The following is a 22,234-nucleotide window of genomic DNA, read 5'->3' on the forward strand; positions in this document are numbered from 1 at the left end:
AGACACCTGGGTTTCAGCCATGGCTCTGGCCTCTTAATAGCCTCATGACCTAAGGCAAGTCACACAACTTTCCTAGGTCTCCATTAGCTCAAAAAAATTGTCGATGGTATTATTACTGTGATTGCCATTTGTACTAATATCATGACTGGTGATAGGTTGGAGCCAAAATAGGACCAAAGAGCAATCTGGAATGACAGGAAGAAAAATCCTACAGAAGTCTCCTATGACTACAGCTGAAGTGGTCACTTTTCAAAAGAATAGTCAGGCCAAAGAACAGTCCCTGACAAAGCCTGAGCTGGTGGGGTCCAGTTCTGGTGCTAAGAGGCCAGTCTTTCCTCTGACCGCCATCACTAGAAGCTCAAGTAGCTGGGGACAAGCTGGAAGATGTGATTCATGAGAGGAGAGTTTTTAACAACACTCCACCAGCGTGACAAGGAGCCGAGTCGTTCTCCAACCTGCTCCCAAGATGAACGCTTCACAGCAGCGGGGAGGCAGAGCCCCGTTTATTTCTTTGTCTTTTCGGAGATTGTGACGACGTGGTGAGAACATCACATCTTTCCACCAGCGTAAATACTTTATGAACGCCTTTTTGTAAACCTTCCCATCAAAGTGAATTACTCTCAGAGCAATTGCCTGCTCCATTGTAGCTGGTGGCCATTTGAGCCCCCAAATAATTCTGTAATTGGATTTGCCATGGAAAATGTAAAACAGAATGAATCTAATTCGGGCATTACCGAGAGTAAATGTGAAGGGTCCAGGCGTGTATTTCTTTCCTGTGTCTGATATGACTAATAACTCAGATTAATCAATCTCCCTGGGGGTGAGAGAAGGAGGATGCAGGATTGGGGGGGGCAGGGTGGAGAGAGAGTAAGGGAACCATTCTGAACCAAACTGCAGCACATGCCGTACTTGGGAAAGATGCTCTTCCAGGCTGATGGCTTTGATGGGCTACAGAGTGAGCGCTGGCCCAGGGGGTCCAAAGATTCAAGTGCGGCCACTGAGTACATCGATCCAGAACTTAGTTATCTCATCTCTAAAAATAGGGCTGACGTTAGCATCCCCGCGCTTTGCAGAGCTTTCCAATGTTAAACTAGTGATGGTATACACAATAAAGCAGGAAAATAACACTGAAATGGTGGGGAAAACAAGCATTTATTGAGTGCAGCACTGAGCACGGCCCCGCTCACAACACTGCCTCACTTACTCTCACAGTGACTCTTGTAAAATAACTAAGATTGGGACAGGTGGGTGACTTGCCCTGAGTCACCAAGCTAATACCCAGAAGAGCTGGGACCCACACCCAGGTAGTCCAACCCCAAGCAATGTCAGGTTTCCTCCAGCGCACAAAGCTGCTCTCAAGGCACATTCTTCACGGAATGAGGACACTCTCTTCAGAGCAGTAAGAAAAGATGTCCAAAATATATCGTTCAATGAAAAAAAGGGGCAGAATAGTGATATAAAGTATTCTACCTTCGGGGTTACTGAGGGAGGGAATAAGAACATATACTTGTATTTACATTTAGAAAACACTGAGGATGCAGAAGAAAACACACAAACGTGGGAGGAGAGAAGGGAGAACAGGATCAACGGGCATAGAATGGAGTTATTGATGTTTGAATCTTGTGACTGTCTTACCTATGGAAAAACTATGTATTTTAAAATTCTTCATGGAAGAATACTCCATTCAGAGCTAACTGTGGCTATACAGGAATATTGGCGACCTTTTGATTGGCATGTGAGATCTACCAGACCGCTAAAATGCTATTATAATATTTTTATCATCCATTATTAACAAAAAACCAAAATATTGGTTTGTTTTATTTTAAAATACCTATTGCTCTACAGCTTCCAAATGCAAATGAGGAGCCAACCACAATCCAAGATGTCAGAGGCCGGCAGACTTCTCCAATGACCAGGAAATTAACATTTATCAAAGTAGCTGCTTTGTGCCAGGGACTGTGGGGCACACTACTTACGTTAGCTCACATAATTCTCGTCACAACAGGATAAAATGGAAGTAGTTATCCACATTTTATAGACAAATTACTATAACTGAGAGTCAGCAAGGTTAAGTGAGGTCACCCTGGAGATAAGCAGCAAAGGCCGGATTTGAACTGCAATCTCTCTGGCCACAAGTTCGATGCCCTTCCCAAAACACAGAATGTTTATTCAGGCAAAAGCACCACTAATGAAGCAGCCTTGGGAAAGTCCTCCTTACCTTGATCAAATTCAGACCCTCGCCGTTCCAGCTGTCTCCGTAGCTTCTCATTTGTCTTAATAGAGTCTTCTAAACGTTTTCGCAAGCTTCGAATTTCTTGTATGTGTTCCATTAGTAGGTCTACAGGAAGGAGGGCATTTTAAATCTAAAGTCTGAAGCACCCAACAAAGTGAATAATTTCTAGATTATGCACTGTTCGTGACATTCCAATGGTACTGGATGTATTAAGCTACTCGGCAACTGGCGACTCCTTCCCAGACATGGGGGGTTTGAGCGATCGCCCACAGCCCACAGATACAGTTCTGTGATGATTCTCTGCAGCCCTCCGCGAGCAAGATGTTCAAAATCACACGGAAAAATTATATGCCATACAATTTTAATGCTAACGCTAATGAAGGCTTTTCTTCTTCTAAAGATCAAATATTAAAACCTTCCTTATGGTGAAACTAACAGATCACTTTCAAGTCTGCTTGAATTGCCTGAGTGTGGATTAAACTACCTTCATTAGGAATTGAGATATTTTCAAGACTAATTCTTTGAAAGGAGTATGTTTCCTTTCGTTTATCACTTACTAATTTAATACTTAAAAACAAAACACAAAAACACAATAATCTCAGTGGCAGTGAGAAAGGTGAGAAGAGTACTCTCGCGGATACATCCTGTTCCGTGAGTACAAATGTGTATGATTTGGGGGAATGTCTTTATCATTAGCCTTAAAAAGGTGCTTTCCAATGTCTTTTAATAAATCATTCTATTTCTAGGAATTTATTTAACGAGATCATCAGAGATGCTGACAACCATTTGGCAGAATGCATGAAAATGTTCATTTTGACACTACACGTACCAGTAAGAACTGAAAATAACTCCAATTAGTAAACAAATGGGATTACACCCATTATGATGTAGTATCACACAGCCATTAAAATTATATTAAGAAGACTCTATAATATGGAAAAATACAGATACAAAATGGGTTAGCACAATCACAACTCTAATTAAAAACTTGCAGGCAGGAACATATGTATACAAAAGAATGAAATACACCTAAATATTAACAGAGGGTGCCTTTGGATGGTAGATTTTAGGTTTTTCAAAACTTCTCTATTATGTCTTAATATTATATTTAATAATACATAAAAATTTAAATTTTCCAAATTTCCTAAATGAGCATGTATATGTATTATTTTTTAGCCTCTGCCACACCTCACTTTAATAAAGAAAGAAGCATATTTCCAATCTAGAAGTAGGTTTCTAGAATCAGTGTTTAAAGCATAATCACATTAAGTATACAAAGGCAAAACTAATGTCTTTAATTCATCAATGAGGGTATACTCAGTATGTCTTAGTAATGTTTGTTTTTAAACATCCTACTAATGTTATGACCCAGTTTTAATTCCTCCAAAATGACTTTCATTTAAAAGTAGCACAATGTTACAGATCTTTTCCTAATTAAATAGTAATTTCGCCATGAATTTGAACGTTTATGAGATGACTTCATTCCCAGCACTTCAGCTATCTCCTCGTAATGCCCCAGGAGAGAGGCTAGTCAGTGGCTGGAACGTCTGGGGCCCTCGCTTCAGCCCAGCAGTGAAGCCCCCCATCTGCAATAAACTCCTGGCATGGCACCGCACCCCACCTGCCGTTCCCGTTGTGTGGCCCTGCAAAGCTGCCAGTGGCTACTCAGGTCGGAGCGAGTGAATCTGTTTTGACTGCAGCCTTCCTCACTGGCTTATCCATCCACATCACACGCTGCCGGCTTCAGGGGTAAAAACACTCAGCAGCCATTGATACAGGTCATCTTCTACGGGGTCTGGCCAGGAGCTGGGATCATCACTTGGGCTTAAGGAAACATTCCCAGTCGAACTGGACACCACTTATTAATTATGCAGCCCTCACCACGGAGAAGGAAACACTACACTCGCCTCTACAGAGTGGGAGAAAAATATCTGCCTCTTACAATAATACCCTTCTGATAAACGCATACTCTTTAAAACCATCAATGCTGTTAAGAAGCAACCACCAAAGACACTGCATACATCTGTTGCCTAGGCGTTCCAATTTACAGAATCTAGGTTAAGAAAGTGCCCCCCGAATAAGGGGAAAGCTTCATGATCAAAGACACATCCTGCAGCACTGTTTGCAATTGTGGAATTTTAGAAATGACTTAAATGTTCAGCAACAGGGGAACAGAAGAAAAACTGCAGTTCAGCCATTTCAACGGGCTATTCTAAAGCCACTAAGAATGATGTTATGTAACAACATGTCAGTGCGCTTACGATATAAAGTACAAAAAGGAAAAACACGAAATTATCTCTCTACTCAGATTATAAATATGACAAAAGGAAAAACAGAGACTAAAAGTCTGAAGACAGACAAACCGAGAAAGCGAACTAACAGTGGGTTTACTAGGATGGTTCCAGTGGGCACTGCCCCACTCAGGAGCGTGCCCAGTAATCCACTAGGAGGGCATGGGAAGCCCAGGGTCAGGCGTCCTCAGAGGAGTCAGAAGTAAAAGACGCCTGAATGGTTCCACACTGGAAATAAACTGAGGTTGGTGTGGGGGGCAGGGTGGACACTAGAAACAAGAGGGGCCCAGGCAGGAGGAAAAAGTAGGCCGTGGCCAGTGCCACAGCAGGAGGGCTCGAAGGGCAGGATCTCAAGTGCTACGATGCAGATGAGCTTGCTCACTGCACAGGCCGTAAGCCCAGCTCCCCAGTTCCTCTCACCCCGAACCCAGTCTGCTTTCCTACAAAGGCCTATGGGAGTGGTCTCGGGGGTGCTTCGACAGGGACTGAGTTCCACGTCACACTGACAAGTGCAGGAGGTGGCACTGGGGACAGGAAAACAATTTGTGACCTGACCTAAATTAGGAGAAGGCAGATCATACATAGAAACTCAGAAATCACGAGGGACACTGCTAGAAATCCAAAGAAAGCAAACCTAGGCGACTGGCTACCGGAAGACCCCACCTGATACCTGACTTACATCAAACAGGTACACTTCATGCTCTAGGTGTGTTTGCAAACACACTCCACGGGGCCCCGAATGTCCTAGAGGAGCCTGAGAGGCCACCATGGGGGCAAACGCTCTACTCGTGTCTCTTACATACTGGGCATCCACGTAAAGTTTCATCTGAAAAAGGGGGGAGGGTCTTCTGTTGCTAAAAACGATTATTCGAAAACCACTGTTCTTTGCGACGAGGTATCAACAAAGAACTTGAGCGAGGAGGTACCAGTCTAACTTGTGCTCTGGGTCCACTCTGGGTGCCCTGCAAACAACCCACTGGAAGAGAGGAGACCAGAAGATGTCCGTTGAGGTCCAGAGTCTATAATAAGGGTTAGAAAACTATGGCCTCTGGGTCAAAGCCACCCACCACCTGTTTTAGTAAATAAAGTTTTACTGGAACCCAGCCACATCATTTGTTTACAGGCTGCCTATGGCTGCTTTTGGCTGCTACAGCAGGATTAAGTAACTGAAACAAAGACCATATGCTCTGCAAAGCTTAAAATAGTGACCGCCTGGCCTTTTACAGGAAAAGAGTGCCAATCCCGGGTCTCTCTATTCTGGTCTATACTATTCCTTGAACTTGTGGAATACACTGAATTATACACTATGCCCTACCTAATATCCAACAGGAGATAATCAGGCTGCAAATACAGAAGAGGTGAATCAAGGGGAGCTTAGGGAGGCTGATTCTGCCGACTGAGCCCATGGCTCTAAGGTCAGAGGCAGGACAGGGGCTGACCCAATGCGCTAAGGGTTACACAAAAGAGAAACACGGCAGACTTATAGAATTACTACATACCCAAACAGCGGGTAGGTACTCTCTGGGCACCTGCACAATTCAAAGCAGAAGAGTCTCCCAAGCAACCCTGCCATAGGAAGAGCTTGAAAGAAACAAAGGAAATTAACCAGACTTGGAACTGACACATAACCTCAGCGCTCTCCAGCCTGCCACTGTTAGAAGAGCGAGGAAATGGCAAGTCATGTAACACGTCATCACTTAAAAAAATAAAAATGACTTCCCCAATCACCAACACTTTCAAAAACCACAGCTTTCCACAGTGATAAATGAAACTCTGAAGGACCAACTTTGGCCCTCACCGGACCTCCTTTCATCAGAGAAATATTCAAATGTCACTACACGCTGCTTACTAAGGCAAGGTGACAAATTGTTTCAACCAGGAAACCTTGGCTATGTTTAAAAAGCTTTGTAAAGCTTAGCTTACCCTGAGAAAAATTGTTCGCCGTAACTGAAGCCTTCTCGGTCTCGCTGTCTTGCTTCTGGTCTCGTGAGAAGAAGGAGGACTTTTCGGACATCTCACAGTCGGACAATGCATGCGAGGCTGAAGGCTCGGGAGACTCGGGCAGAATGTGTTGGTAGCTGAAGCTGTCTTCCTCAATCCTTGACCATTGAAAGAGAAATCTCTTTTCACACTAAGATCCCAAAGCAGGACCATGACTTAAGAACACTTTAAGATTACTAGGCTTTTTGTAATTTCCCCATTATTTGCAAGTCTGTTTGGGAGGACTTTTCTTTTCCTAGAGCATTGTTTAGCAAGGATGTTCTAAACCCAAAAAGTGCTCAGTGGGCTTGAGTTAGTAGCCAATGAAGCGGGAAGCCACCGTCTGCCTTAGGGGGAAGAGACCCCAAGAGGGGACATTGGTCAACAGCAAGTGTTCACCAAATGCAGGCACGACACCAGGCATAGTTGATGTGTCGTCTTACTTGGTCCTCACAGAAGCCTCTGAAGTAGGGAGCATGATCCTCTTAGAATCGGGGAGACTGAGACTCCTCACAGACTTGCCCGCTGTCTCACAGCTGCCAAACGGCAGAGCTCACATCTGAACCCAGGTCTCTCTGCCTTCAAGGCCCCAGGAAAGGTGAGAGGCCAACCCAAACTCATGAAGTGGCCTTACGGGTTTAAAAATATCCACATCTTCGTGGTCCCCAAGCAGGCCCCAATGTCGCCATTCTGGTGATCATCTGGTTATTAACCTGTATTTCTTTAGCTATTTCCCACCGATAAGTCATGAGGAAAAACACCCTGAACTCTGTGAAAAGCCCACGTGAATCTCTATTACAGATAAGCCACTTAATTTAAGCTTTTTTCTCCCACTTTTTCCTATTACTTCCTGTCTCATTATTCACAAGCTCCGACAAGAGCAAAGGACTCCAAAGCGCCAATGCATTCATTAACAGGTAAACACCAGATGCATCTTGGCTCAGACAGCGAGATGGATGCGTGGGCTGGCTTCTGCCTTGCAACAGTGCGGAATGGGCCAAGGGCACCCATTTAATTAGCTTAGGAGTGACCTGTGCGTGTGCTAAGCCTACAGCTGAAAAGGTAGAACAGAAAGAAACAAACCTGTCAGAAATGCAAAGGGTGACACGCGGATGAGGAGGGCTGAAAGAGGCTCCCTGCCTCCCTCCAGCCCATTCTCCAAGAACCATGGTTGTCTTTCAAAATGGCAAATCTGATTGTGCCTAGTCCCAGCTTGCCCTGCTTCAAACACTCCCCTCTTCCTATAGAACAGAATTAGAGGACCAGCCCAACACAGCCCTGCCTGCCCCTCCAGCCTTGACCTTCACATTCCATGCTCCAGCCACACTGCTCAAAGGCGCCATGCCTCCCTCCCCTGGAGCATGGACACGCTCCCAAACAACCTTCAGACCTCAGCTAAGACTTTCTCCAGTCTGGGAGGCCTTCCTGGCCCTCCCCACAGCCAGCCAACGCGCTGTGATCTGGTATTATAAGGATGGAGAGCAGGATTGAACGGGGAGGGGCCTTAGAGAATACTGCAATGGGAGAAGAGTATTTCTTCCAAACTTGCAAAGCCCTGATTAAAACGTCCTCCAGTGAGCTGTGATCACGCCCTGCTTGCTCCCTCTGACGCTGGTGGCCTTCATGGTGCAGTAACCACTAAAATTCTGCACCCCAGACTGGTCTATTTCCTTACTTTACACCCAGGAGCCCAACGGGCTGCCATTCCAAAGAGGAGGGAAGTGCCTATAGCACTAACAGTGTTCGTGAAGAACCTTAACAAGGAAACGGGAAGGCAGGACCTTGACATTTCCAGTCGGCCATCGAGGTAGGCTAAGAAAGGATACAACCCCATGTATCCCATGAACATGTTCCGAATTCCAACTTCGTACCAGATACTTGGGGCTGGAACAGGTATTAAAGGTATTAAAAACACAGTCTCTGCCCTTAAAAGGTAACGTGGAATAACAATAACAACCCAGGCTTTGGAGTCCAACAGATTCAAGTTCAAATCCCAGCTTTGCTCTTAATGGCAAGTATACAACTATGACCCTTAGGCTCCTCATCCTAGAGTGAAAACTATCACGCTCACCTTGCAGGGTCATAAAAAATGATTGTGAATGCCTGGGGCAGTGGCTGACACCTACCAACACCCAGTTAATGCTAGCTCCTTTCCTCTTTCAAGGAATTCTGGGAGTGGAAAGAAAAATGCAGAAAGGTTACAGTACCATGTGGTAAGTGCTGTGATATAATTATGTGTCATGCGCTACAGGACGAATAACTGATCCTGGGGTGCCGGAGAGGGATGGGCTGTCAGGGAGAGCCAGGTTCATTTCCACGTGCACTGACACTGAGGAAGGATATTCAAACTACAAGGGGAAGAAGGGAGAGTATACAGCTGTACAAAGGCATGGATGGGAGAACAGCAGTTGGATAAGATGGAAGCATGGGGATACATGGCAAGGAAAGATGGGTCAGACTGAAAAGAGCCTCAAATGTCAGGCTATGGAGTCTGTAATTTATTCTGCAGGTACCCAGGTGCCAACAGAGGGAATGTGTCGTCTGGGTCAAATCACCTGACAGAAATGCTACGAATGATCTAAAGCAACTGAATGAAAGCTGCAGGAGACACGGCGTGAACCCTTGGTTTTGTATGGCCATTCTCAGTTTCGTAGGTGTTATGCTTTATTTACAAGAAGCAGGAAACTAAGAATGGTGGAGAGCTGGAACACTCAAAAAGCCGGCAGACAAAACAAACCCACAAAGTCTTCTTACCAAATGCCACACACTCACCTCTCTAGCATCTCATTCTGGGTGCTCATTTCCACTCCAACTGCTTTTCCTGGAAGCAGAAATAACTTTAAGAAGAAGGAAAACATTTTTTTTTTTAAGTGTTCCCTAATCATTTCTTGCTCATCCATTTGCAGACACTATTCCACTAGTTTAAACACTCTTTATAACCATCCTGGACATTTCAAGTAGGATTACCCAGAACACGGTTCAGACTAGAGAGACTCCCCCTTCTCACTGCTCTGGCACTAGTGCTCGTAGGAAGGTGACAGCACTGATTCTCAAAAGCAATCACGAAGGCACTGCTCGGTGCAGGTTCTTTGTCCTTCTTTAAAACTCTGATACTAACAGAACACATGCTCATGATAGGAAATGGGTCACAGAATCAAGAAAAGGAAGAACAGTATCCCCCTGGATAACACAGACGTGTTACTGGATTGCCTTTTACTCTTTTCCCAGGGCTGACACGATCGTGTGACTTCGTTTTTCACTTTGTCCTGTATGACAAGCCTTTCTCTCACTACATTTGCTTTAGAAACACCCTTTTGAATGACTGCATTAATAGCCCATTGCAGGCCTGCACGGACCAGGCGGGCCAGTTCCACGTGGACATTTAGGTCATCTCCAATTTCTCACGTTTATAAAAATAAATGAAATAAAAATCTTTGGGCATACAGCTTTACCTGCATTTAAACTATTTCCTTAGGACAGACTCTCAGAAGGAGGATTACTAGGGAGAGTGAGTGCAGCTGAAAAAGCCAGTGTCTGCAACAGGGGGAACGACTGAAAGAAACGACACAGGAAAACAAAAGGAAACAAAACACAGCCGGCAAAAGATGCTCTTCTCTTTCCTGCATGTCATCTCATCATTGGCTGTTTGAAATCAGCCCAGATTTCAGAGACTAACAACTTTATTTTAAAAATACTTCAAAACTCTGGAAATTGCAAACTGGGATGAGCTGGCTCTTTGAAGAAACTAATGTGTGGCTAAAGAAAATAAAAAAACTCTTCTATAGCTGTACTTGAAAAATGAGACTATAATTAAACTACGCCCACACGTACCATTTCCAAAACTACTCCTAAAAGGAAAAGTTCTCAAACACCACACCGTGCAGGAAAAGATCGCGGGAGACTGGCATCCACTGTGTGTCTGCGGCTCCCACCTACGCGCTCACGAGGCCGCTGCAGGCGCTGGCAGGGCTCCCTCTCCACCGCACAGGCCGGCCACTGGGCCCCAATCAGTGCATCGTACCGAGCGCTTGAAAGCCACCGACCTCTCTCTGCAGGGCAGTGTGGGGCACCGGGAATGGGTCAGACAGGCCCCGAGGATGGTTCTTTCATAAAAACTGTCTCCTTTAGGCCTCACAATTACAGGCCCAGCGTTAGTATCTCCATTTTATAATAAAGAAGTGGAAAGCCAGGTTTCCTGCTTTCCCTCTCTCACTCTGCCCAAGGCACGTTCTCACCACTTCACTGCACGCTCCAGTTTAGCAAGGGACACGGATGGAAATAGCTAGCTCAACCACAAATCTACGTCTTCATCCTCAGGGTTCATTCCGACCAAACATGGCGTGATGTTCTGGCTCCCCAAAGGTAGGGATAGGTAGATGGGCCTCTACTTCTAGGGAGAGTGGATGCTCTCGAGGGCCCCACCTTTCCGTCCTCCACACTCCTCCTCACTGGGGACATCTACCTCTGACTGGGTCAGATTCTCAGACTGGAGGTCCCAGGCTGCACCGCGAACAGGCAGGGACAACTGTACATTAAAAGAGCAACTCTGTCGGCATTTTCCCTCCCACACCTGCAGTAGGGCTGCCTACCAGATTAACCAGATGGTAAGACTTGGGCCCTACAGACCCTGAGGAAGGGCCATCTACCCCAGCCGAGCCATCCAAAGAGCTTAGGTGTTCCACGCACACCAGCCAGGCAAACTGTCACTCCTCCTTCACACTTGACCACTGTTCTTTGGAAGCCCAGACATACCGCCAGCAACTTCACAAGGTAGGGGACCCTTGGTCTGGGTAGGCTTTCAGCATTCCTAAACTCATCTTCAAACCATCAAAACCCTCTCCTCGATTCCTAACAAACTCCATGACCACAGAGGGAAGTCCTTTGATACCAGCAGTGGCAGGGGTTTCCTCTTCTTCAAGTAAGAGATCCTTTGGGGGGCTTATAATGACAACAATTGTATTCCAGCTGTTCCCCTATCACAACAGAGTTCTTTAAAACTAAATGACAAACTATTATTGTGGGATTCACAGGGAGAGCATTACGACTGATGCATGGAATTCCTGGGTGGGAACTGCCAGCATCCAGGTGACAGGGCACCTACCATCTGTCAGCCTATTCCAAAAGCTTAGGAGGGATGTCATGAAAACACTACTCCCATCTCTCAGGCAAATCTTAGTGCTACACCTAAAAGCTGTACGGCACTGGGGGAACTGCATCTTTCTAAATAAAGACATCTGGTTACCCAATTCACATTTGAACAAGCAGGAACATTACTGTGCAGCATAGGCTTGTAACTAACTGGTTGACCCACCTTCGGTTTCCTCTCTGCAATGACCCATCCTGTGTACTGCCACCATTTAAAAAGCCTCTTTTGAGACTTAAAGAGCCTCTTTTGAAACAGTATTCCCTAGCTCAAGATCCATCCATGGCACAGAATTAAATTCAAACATCATAGCCTGGTATCTCCTACCTGACCCTAATGTTCCTTCCTTTCCTATCTTACTAGTGATTTGCATTAAATACTTACAGTGCTTCTCCTAGGTACAGTGGTACCTCGGTTGTTGAACTTAATCCATCTGGAAGACCGTTTGAGTTCTGAAACGTTCAAAAACGAGGCACCGTTTCCCCAGAGAAAGTAATGCAAAATGGATTAATCCGTTCCAGACCTTTAAAATCAAACCCTAAAACTGCAAATTTAGCATGAATTTTACTATCTAATGATACCATAGACACATAAAATTTATGGCGTTCGTAAACCGAAATGTTTGTCAACGGAGATGTTCGAAAACCGAGGTACCACTGTACCTGTACCTGTCACTGAGGATACAGAGATGAATAGGCCGTCCTACCCTCAGTGAGGTCGCAACTGAGAGGGGATGACGGACCCAAAAGACAATTTCACTACAGCACAGAGACAAGGGGCGGCATGGGAGAACACACTGAGGAAACAAACATGACCCAGCCTAGACCATCGGGGAGAATTCAGAGGAGGTGACAACTGGCCTATACCTTTGAGGCAGCAAAGCTCTGCTTTATAAAGACACAAAGCAGCTAAGGGGGTATGTGGAGCCAGATTACAGGAGCCCTTAGGAAGAAAACTCCTCCGTTTTCTCTGACTGCCAGGGGTTCACTGTGCTAACCCTAATTTGCATACCCCACTACTGCTCCCAAAATACCCTTCCCCACACACTATGAATCCTTCCATTATGGAGGTCAAGCTCCAACACACTTTCCTTCTGGGCGCCTCCCCTTCAGAGCTCAGAGTTGCCTCCCGCCAAGCTCACGATATGTGTGCCAGTCAGAGTCAGAGGACATTTAACCAAAGGGCGCCCTAGAATAAGGTCCCCATCACTTAAAACTATCATCAAATCCTCCCTAGCCTGGAGGTCAAGACAAGACAAGGCCCCCCATCTTCCAGGAGCTTATGCTCTGAGGAAATGAAATATGCCCACAAGAAATCACTGCTGTCACCTTCTGAACTCCCACTACTGGCCAGGCAGAAACTTTAAATAATCTCCTCATAAATAACTCTGCAAGACAGGTGCTATTACCTCGCAGAGGAAATATGACCCTCGACCGTAAAGCTGGGATTTGAACTCAAGTCGGCCTGGCTCCAGAGGTTCTCTCCTTTCCACCCCAGCACCTGGCCTCCATCGCAAGGCCAGACGTGACTGTCCTATGCGAGCTACAAACAACCCAGAAGTAAAGAAAAGGAACAGATTTGCTTTTACTTGGGGTAAACAAGGAAAGCTTCCTGGACGATGGGAGAATTTCTACAAGTGGAAAGGAATAAAAGCCTTCTAGAAAAGGGACCGGCCTGAACAGTCACAGAAGTGGGGAAATGCAAGACCTGGCCAACGGATGCGACGGACCAGCACACGCAGCCTGACAGGAACGTGAGACTCTCTGGGCTCAGATCCCGATTCTGCCACTTCCTGTGTGAACTTGGGCAAGTAAATCAGCATCTCTGTTCCTCATTTATTAAATGAGGTGCTCATTTATCTAAATAGCACCTCCTCCTAGGCTGAGAACAATAACTGGCATATAGTAAAGACCAACGTTCCTCATTATTTCTCCATCATCATCATCCTTATTATTATTTAGGGGTTAGTGGGCTGGAAAAGACAGACTGTGGAAGGCCTTGAAAGAAACGAATGTGTCAGGTGCAGGCAAAGGCGAGCCAAGGGAAGGGAGTCCAGCAGCTGTCTCCTATTCATGCGGCTAAAACTCTGGCACACATGGTGAGCTCGCTGAGGAAAGGGACTTTCTCACGTCTTCTCTGTGCTTCCCCACTGCTTACTCAGAACTACCTGAAGACAAACACCGCCTTCCTGATTTATGCTACTGGTCTTGGGAGGTACCACACACAAGGACATGTGGGAAAACCTGGGACCGCAACACCAGTTCTTGATCTATTTTGGGTCTCCCCCTGCTTGGAGAATCTAAGTGTTAGACCCTCACCCAGAAAAGTACACATGCTCACACACTCCTGCAGGGCCCAGGCCCCTAGTGAAATCCCTAGCCTATGGAGCTAGGGAAGAATCCACACTAGGAAAGCACACTGTCATCCCACTGCTTGGGTTCTGCCAAGTAAGCATAACAAAGAAATAGCAAGGATATGCACGAAGACTCCACTACAGTGTTCATTATAAGCCCAGACTGGAACCCTAAAGGTCCATCTAATGGGGAGTGATTAAATAAATGATGGTACATTCATGCAAAAGAGTGCTCTGCAGCCACTAAAACTTACAATGTAGATTAATGCTTATTCTCTGTAATTGAACAAAGGGAGAGATTGCAGACAGTCCTACTGCCAGAAAATAATGCAAATATGTATTAAAAAGGTCTGGAAATATAAACTCCAGAGTGTTCATGTTTTGCTGTATAAATGATGCAAATTATAGGAGTATCTGCGTATCCGTTATTCCACAACAAACACACACTGCTTTGTATTAATACAAAAGGATTATATTTAAATTTTTTAAGAACCGATGCTAAATTGCTTCAAATATAAAAAACTATGTTACGATCAGCTCATTTCATAATTCAGGAGCCAGACCCCTTAGATAGCATCCAAGATCCACCTCTGTTACATTTTACTCTCCAAGAAAAAGAGCTGCAGCGAGGTCCTGAGACCTATATGCTTTTCATAGAAGAAAATAAAGTTCTGTGTTTGTGTTGTCTGCCAAGCCTAAAACACTGCTGCTTTGCAGGAAACAAAAAGTGAGATCTCCTTGGGCTTGTCAAGGTAAATCACTAAAAAATAAATCAAGTGGGGGGATGGCTGAATGAAGGAGGGAGGGAGGGAGGGCAGCTAGTGCCAGAGGCACGCGCTCTCAGCACCCCCACTTCCTAGGGCCCAGGTTGAGGACTTATAGGAAGAAAAGAGACAGATGGAAGATGCCTCGGGCCTGGAAGATACAGCTCTATCTTGGGGACTTGGTTATTTCTCCAATAATAAAACAAAAACTCGCGTTTCTGGAAAACCTTAGCTAGAAGAAAGCAGATTTCATAAAGCTGGGAGAAGTTAAGTGCTCCTGCATCCTAGCCCTCCAAGGTCCTGCAGACCTGGCACGGGGAAAATCGGTCTGCAGTGGATCTAGCTGTTGGGCTCTTTAAAAAACTCAGGAAAAAAACAGTCCCTGGGCCCAGAGGCCAAACTATCTCACGCTCTATCTTGGAATTAAATTGAACATATGTGGACCCTCATGAACCATCTGTACTGCATACGTAAAGAGAGAAGAACTAAGGTCAAATCCTGGTCCCGCCAAGTCAGTTGTGACTTTGAGCAACTACCCTTCCTTGGTTAAGGCTAAGTTCCTCACGACAAACGGCGTTGTGAGGACTAAGCCGCCAGCCCACAAATACAAGTACCAGCGGGTGCTTGGGACTGAAGGGCCACGTCCCCCGCGATGAGCCAAGCCTTCACTTCCCTTATTTGACCCTTACACCTCACCAAGAAAAGCCTCTGATTTTGAGCAGGGAAGGGATATGACCTGATTACCTTTTGAAAAGATCACTCTGACTGCTATGTGAAAACGGACAGTAGTGGGACAAGGGTGGCAGTGTGGAGACCGGGGGGGGGGGAGGGGGGGGGGGAGGAGACTACAGTAATCCCGGTGAGGTGACAGTGGCAAATTGGAGCTCGTGCCAAATGATGCCATTTCAGTGGATATCTGAAAGCCCAATTCCAGTGGATTTAAGAGAGTAAGGGAGACCAGAAAGACACTAATGGATATAAAAGACAGGGACAAAAATAATGACTTCATAGAAGCAATTTTAAAAGACAGACGTTTTAACTTTGGAACCACCTTAATGTTTTTCATATTCAAAAACTAAAATTAAGTTAAATCAATAAGGATGTGGGAACCCTAAACTTGAATACAAACAAACAAAAAGCCTAATTGTATTTCAAATGAATAACAAAACAAGACTGTAGAAAGAAAGAAACCAAATAACTAAATCAAATACTGATTACGTACCCTTAGCCTAAAAACGAAAAGAACTGTAAACAAATCTTGAATTCTTTTGGGTTTGTTTTTCACAGGTATGGACAGAGCGATTCTGGAACTAGCTGTGTGTTATAGAACTAAGCAAATGAGCAGATACGTGGCATGGTGACAGCCAGGTTCTCACTGTTGGAGAGGGGAAACACAAACACAGAAGCAGGAAAGGCAAGAAAGAACACAGAGGGTTTGGACAGAAATTGGACGTACCATTGTGATTTTTAAAATATATTATACATTTTTAAACATACATACTTTTTTGTACATACATATATAGTGTGTGTGTATATATGTGCATGTATATGAACATATATCCCAGTTCTGTCCACCAAAGGGCCTAGAAACTAGCAATTCACACACCCAGCACCAACTCTTGGTTTTTAAATAGCATGCCCCTTTAAAATGGACCAGGGCTACTTAGAGAAATGATTGACTCAGGAGCAAGGACAGTATAAGATGAACCTGAAACAGCTGTTTTTGTGCCCCCGCCTCCATCAAAAGATGGAGACATGGCAAAAGGAACTGCCACCTGTTGATTCTGGAACAATCTGAGCATTAATATGAATGACAGAATGGATAATAAATAGTCAACGGAATAAAAGAAGAATCTATTAATACACGTCCACACTGATAATAAACAAACAAATACATAAATAAAAGGAGGTCAAGGGAGAATTCATCCTATGGCAGATGCCACCTATAACAAATGAAGAAGGAATGACAGCATTAGAAATCATCGCCATGTTGCCATCATAGTGGTAACTGACTACGTACGGCAAGAATCATCAATGGATGGCAAAACTCATGGGTAAAAGTTTGCAGAGGAATGGAATATTTACAGTTACGAAGTTCCCCCATTAGTGCCCTTCACATTACACAGGGACGTATTATAATTCACAATGGAGAAACCTGACAGACATCACCTTAACCAAGTGATCAAAGTTAGTATCACCGAGTTACTAGTACCTCCTTAACGTGATACCATGAGAACTCAGCATCATTCATGTAACACTCCTACCAAACCACATAACTCATCGATCTAGTCATGAGGAAACAGATAATCCCAAATCAAGGGACTGGCCTGAACTCTTCAAGTATGTCAATGTCATGAAAGACAAAAGGTGAACTACCTCAGATTAAAGGAAACCAAGAGACATGACAACTAAACGTAATGTGGGGACTGGGTCTTGGGTCAGGATCAGGAATAAAACTCTTACAAAAGACATTATTTTTTTTATACTGTTTACAAGACTGATCTACGGAGAATTCAAAACAGTGGTTGCCTATGGGATCATAAAAAACGTTGACTCAATTAGTGAAATTTGACTGTAGACTATACTTGTATATTAGACAACACTGATTCCTGATTTTGATCATTGTACTGTGATTATCTAAGAGAACAACCTTGGTCTGAGGAACTATACAGTGAAGTATCTAGGGGGAAAGGAGATGATATTATCAATCTACTCTCATAGGGTTAGGAAAGATAATAATAATTATAATGTGTGTGTCTATGTGTGTATGTGTACATATATATGTACACACACACATATATATATGTACACATATATATGTATTAGGTTGGTGCAAAAGTAATTGCGGTTTTTGCAATTATTTTTAATCTTTTAAACCGCAATTACTTTTGCACCAACCTAATACATCTATAAATATATATATGTGTGTGTGTGTATATATATACACATATATACACACAGAGAGAGAGAGAGAGAGAGAGAACCTATGCAAATATGGCAAAATACTAGCTGACAAAGCTGCACGAAGGGTATACGGAAGTTCTTTGTTGTAGTCTTGAAAAATTGCAAATTATTTTTTTAAAAAACATTTTTAATGCAATAAGATTTATTAAAGTACCTAGCATACAGCAAATGGTTAGCAAAGGTTTTCTTTCACCCTTCCTCTGACCACCTCTGACCCTTGAATACATTTTTTAGCCAATGAAAGTTTTGGGGGTTTTTTGTTTGTTTGTTTTTGTTTGTTTTTGCCAACATTTAAAATTCATGAGCTTTACCAAAAAAAAATTTCCATCTTCTCTAGAAAATGTGGAGAAACCGACCACCATGTGGTGGGTGCCAGGGGCAGTGCTTCCTGGCTGTTTTCTCACGTGCGCTTCACCAGCCTGGTCCCTGAGGCATTTCCACTGGACCCCAGGTCTGGAACAGTGCAGACCACCAACGCCACGGAAGCGGTCACTGGAAGGAAGCAGCCACCATTGTGGCCTTGCTGTCACCTCATCAGAGCGGACGGTGGAAGGGAGGTAGGGCCAAGGAGTCCGTTCCTCCAGGGTCCTCCAAGAAGTCCTGGATCAATTACCGATGTGTCTCAGGACCCGAAGGACCTCGCCCCACTTACCACTGAGAAACAGCTTTTCCAGCTTCTCGAGCAGCTCGGCACATTGATTCAGCTGCTCCTGGAGACCCTCGGCCACGTAGTAATCCACATCGCTGGCCCGCAGCAGCTCCCCGAACGCCTTCAGCACGGTGTTCATGTGTTGACGACAAACGACACAGATGCCATGCCTCTCCTTAATCTGCTGCCGCTGAAGGGAGAGCTCCCTGGCTTGGGACTGAACTAATGAATTGTATCTGATAAAAGGGGGGAAAGGAAATGCTTGAACCATTTTAGAATTGAATTTTTGTGACCTTAACACTAATTGGAAAAATGACAAGAGCACAACTTTTAAAAGCCTGCAGCTGTACAAGTATATATACTTTTAGAATAATGGAAACTGTATAAGGTCACTCCTTCGATTTCAAACAGCCAACAAATGCTGGCACAAAGGTTCTTCTGCAATATTTTTAACCTTATGAAGCCCCCAATTAAAGTAAGATTGGCAAGGACTCAGGAGAACAATCAGTTTCCATACACTCTTCAAAAATCCTATTCCAAATTGTAGGAACAAAGGGTCAGGGGACCCACCACAAATTCTCATGAAGAACAAAAAAAGAAACTGTAGGCAGGAAAACAAAGATAGGACTCCCTCTTCTCAAAGGTCAGGGAATAACCATAATCCTAACTACCATTTATGGAGGGTCTATGATCTGTCACTCGCTGAATTAGGTGTTTTTTATAAGTTATCGCACCCTCTCCATCTCCCAACAAATGTATGAACCATCCCTTTTACGGAAGAGAAAACTGACTCTCACAGATCATAGCTACTTCAATGATGAAGATTTTGGACTAATAAAGCCCATGCTCTATTAAGCAATGGTACCTCCTGACACCATATCCAATGTTTCCTACGTGAGCCCATGGGTTTTAGTAGCACTGAGAAAAACACAAGTTAAAGAAAATGTGGCTCCTACAAACTGGCCGCAGTAAGTAACCTGGCTCCAGAGTGGCTTGGCAAAGACGCTGACCCCTCAGTTCATGATCCCCCTTCCCTGAAATGACAGGGCACGGGGCTGGTGACCATTCACCCAAGTATGCACCTACTGATCACGTGACACCAGTACTGCAGCTGGGGGCCAGTTTCATGGGTGAGAAAGAACCAGAGTATCAGAGTGGGGTAATATGAGCTTGAACCCGGGCACGGGCTCTGACCGGCTCTATGAATCTTCTCAGGAAAGTCAAGGCAACCTCTCTGAGGTCATTTCCTCACCTACAGAAACACATTTAACAAATACCTCCTTCTCTGGTGATTTTGAGGATTTAATAAGAAAAGTGCCTAACTAAAGGTCTGACACAACTGCTTTTCAATAAACACAAGCTCCCTTCAATCTCACTGTTTGAGAAGTCTTGAAAAATTCACTCTGGCTCCTCCTGACAATTCAGAACAATGTGTTTGTGTCAAATTAGTGACGAATGAAGGTCAACTTTACAAATGATACCATTTTTGCCATATCTCATGAAGCTAAACTATATATATCTACACCCATAAAACATATCTTCATGACCTAAGAATTCTTCTTTTCAACACAGGCTTATTTCTCTAAGATGACCTTAAAGGGCAAAGATATGGAAAATATTTATATTCTTCCCATCCTGCCTAGGACATCAGTTTCAGTTCTGCAGCACAGTAAATGCCCACAACGGGATCCAGGCGTGAACACTGCCATTCAGCAAATACACCGCAACTCACCAAGTGCCTGGTGAAAACCTTGACCCTGAGCCCCCAATCTGAGAAGGGCAAAATCTGTCCAGCCAATTTCAGAGGGCACAACACTGGTACGTGGGCAGCCACCATTCTTTGTGGCCTCATGTTTCACTCCTCCACAGGGCCTGGCTGCCTTCGCCCCACCATGACGCCTTCCTCGGTACACACCCCACCCCACAGCACAGCAGTTCCCCTTTAGCTCATGGGCTCCCACCTAGTGGCAACATAGGGGAACTGCAGGCTTAAACAGCTGGAGGAGACAGAAGTGGGATGTACCTTGAGGGTGAGAGATCTCTGAACTTATTCTGCATGTTATGGACTTCACTGAAGAGCTCCATGTTCAAGTTCTGCTCCTTCTGCAGCTCACAGTCCTGTTCCACTAGCTGCTGTTCAACGCCCTCCAGCATCCTGCCGTCAATCATCTCTGGGGCCAGCGGACGGAGGATTTTCATGTGTTTCATATAACGCACTTGGTGCAAACTTGAAAAAGTCGTTTCTTCTTCGTCAGTATTGCCCTTGGGCTTGTTCAAGGCGTCCTGGGCCCCTTCTGTCCCACACAAAACTGTGATAATAGCCTCACTGCACTGGGAGTGCTTCTGAAGCTGAAATAGGAAATTCCGGTAGCCCTCGAGCTCCATTTCCAAGTCACAGATTTTCTGTTTTAAGTTTTCTGTATCATTTGAGGCATCAGTGTTCTCAGAATGATCGGTTCCAATCACACTGTCGTTAGTGGAAAGCTGACCCTTAGAACTTAGGTACGTAGCTACTAAAATTGGGCCCTGAAAATCTTCAGAAAGGTTCTCTTTGCATGTTGGCATGATGGCAAGGTCACCGGGCTGGAAAATTTCAGGGTCTGAAAATCAAACACATTTATGTCAGTATCTCCTTGGCTGAAAACCACCCCCTGCCCTTCACAGCCACCGCCACGCCGAGACCACAAGCCTCCCTGATTCTACTCTTCTTCCCTCTTACTTCTCAATCCATCCCCTTCCTCAGAGCGACGGGCGTAAAAACTAAATTTAACCATGGTAACCACCCTCCTGCCACCTAAACCTGATCAATATCTCACTATCTTGAAGATCAAATCCAAACTCCCCCTCACAGCATCTGAGACCCTCTAAGATCTAGTTCCAGGCAACTTTCTCAGCAATGCCCCCTGGAACCACCTATGGAGATTCCCTACTTCCCACCATTGCTTCCACGCACCAGGCTGGTTCCTGCCTCCAGGCTTCTGCATGCACCTCTGCCTGGAACATACCTGACCCTCGACTCGACTCCTACTCAGTGAACTCCACTCGTCTTTCAACAGCCAGATCTGAGTCCCTTCTCATTTCCAAACTATGAGAACCACTCACTTCCCTTCGTGCTCCCACCGCACCTCCTACATATCACCTGGGACAAGGGTGCTACATGCTGGGTGCTGATGTAGGAATGACAACTGGCTTATTTATTTATTTACCTAGCAATTAATTTTTGGATTCTTCTCTCCCTCACTGGCCTTTTATCTTCACATTCTCAGTGCCTACCGTGTTTTCCCGAAAATAAGACCGGGTCTTATATTAAGGTTTGCTCCAAAAGACACATTAGGGCTTATGTTCAGGGGAGGTCATCCTGAAAAATCATGCTAGGGTTTATGTTCCAGTTTCGGGGAAACACGGTAGTAGAATACCTAGCCAGAGCCCAAGTCAGTGAAGGTCTGATAAATATTGGGTACTGAGTGAAGTAACGATAAAGAGCAGTAATTCTAAAATCCACGACACATGAGAGAGTCTTCTCATTTCCATGGCCGTCAGTTGCCAGGAGATGGCATGATGGCCCCTGCAGTGAGCTGTTGTAACGACTCACAACCCGGCCCGGAAACATTTCCTTACAGCAAGTTTAAATCCCCAGAGATGCGACCAGTGTGTTTGAGAGGTGGGGTGCTACTGCAAAAGAACACATAGCTTTGAAGCCAAAGAGAAGTGGGGTCACACTCAGCTTTGCCACTTGCTGGCTGCACAGCGTTAGACACGTAATTTGCTATCCCAGAACCTCAGTTTCCCCAGAGATGCGTAATATGCTTGCTGTGAGGCTTCAAGCTCAGGCTTGAGTCTAGAGCTTCTGTCCTTAA

At 44.9% G+C, this 22,234-nt stretch overlaps 1 protein-coding gene across 6 annotated transcripts in view; it reads right to left on the minus strand.

The window, feature by feature from the left end:
* CDK5RAP2 (CDK5 regulatory subunit associated protein 2) overlaps window positions 1-22,234 on the minus strand; it is a 170,075-nt gene that overhangs the window by 25,110 nt on the left and 122,731 nt on the right. For all 6 annotated transcript variants that reach the window (XM_074330932.1, XM_019731199.2, XM_074330930.1 and 3 more), the window contains 5 exons: window positions 20,401-20,977; window positions 18,381-18,613; window positions 9,277-9,325; window positions 6,448-6,623; window positions 2,219-2,338 (listed from right to left, as the gene is read on the minus strand). In XM_074330932.1, coding sequence (XP_074187033.1) covers window positions 2,219-2,338; window positions 6,448-6,623; window positions 9,277-9,325; window positions 18,381-18,613; window positions 20,401-20,977 — 1,155 coding nt within the window. The remainder of the gene's footprint in view (window positions 1-2,218; window positions 2,339-6,447; window positions 6,624-9,276; window positions 9,326-18,380; window positions 18,614-20,400; window positions 20,978-22,234) is intronic.

Source organism: Rhinolophus sinicus, linkage group LG04 (assembly GCF_036562045.2).
Source record: "Rhinolophus sinicus isolate RSC01 linkage group LG04, ASM3656204v1, whole genome shotgun sequence".
Classification (NCBI taxonomy): domain Eukaryota; kingdom Metazoa; phylum Chordata; class Mammalia; order Chiroptera; family Rhinolophidae; genus Rhinolophus; species Rhinolophus sinicus.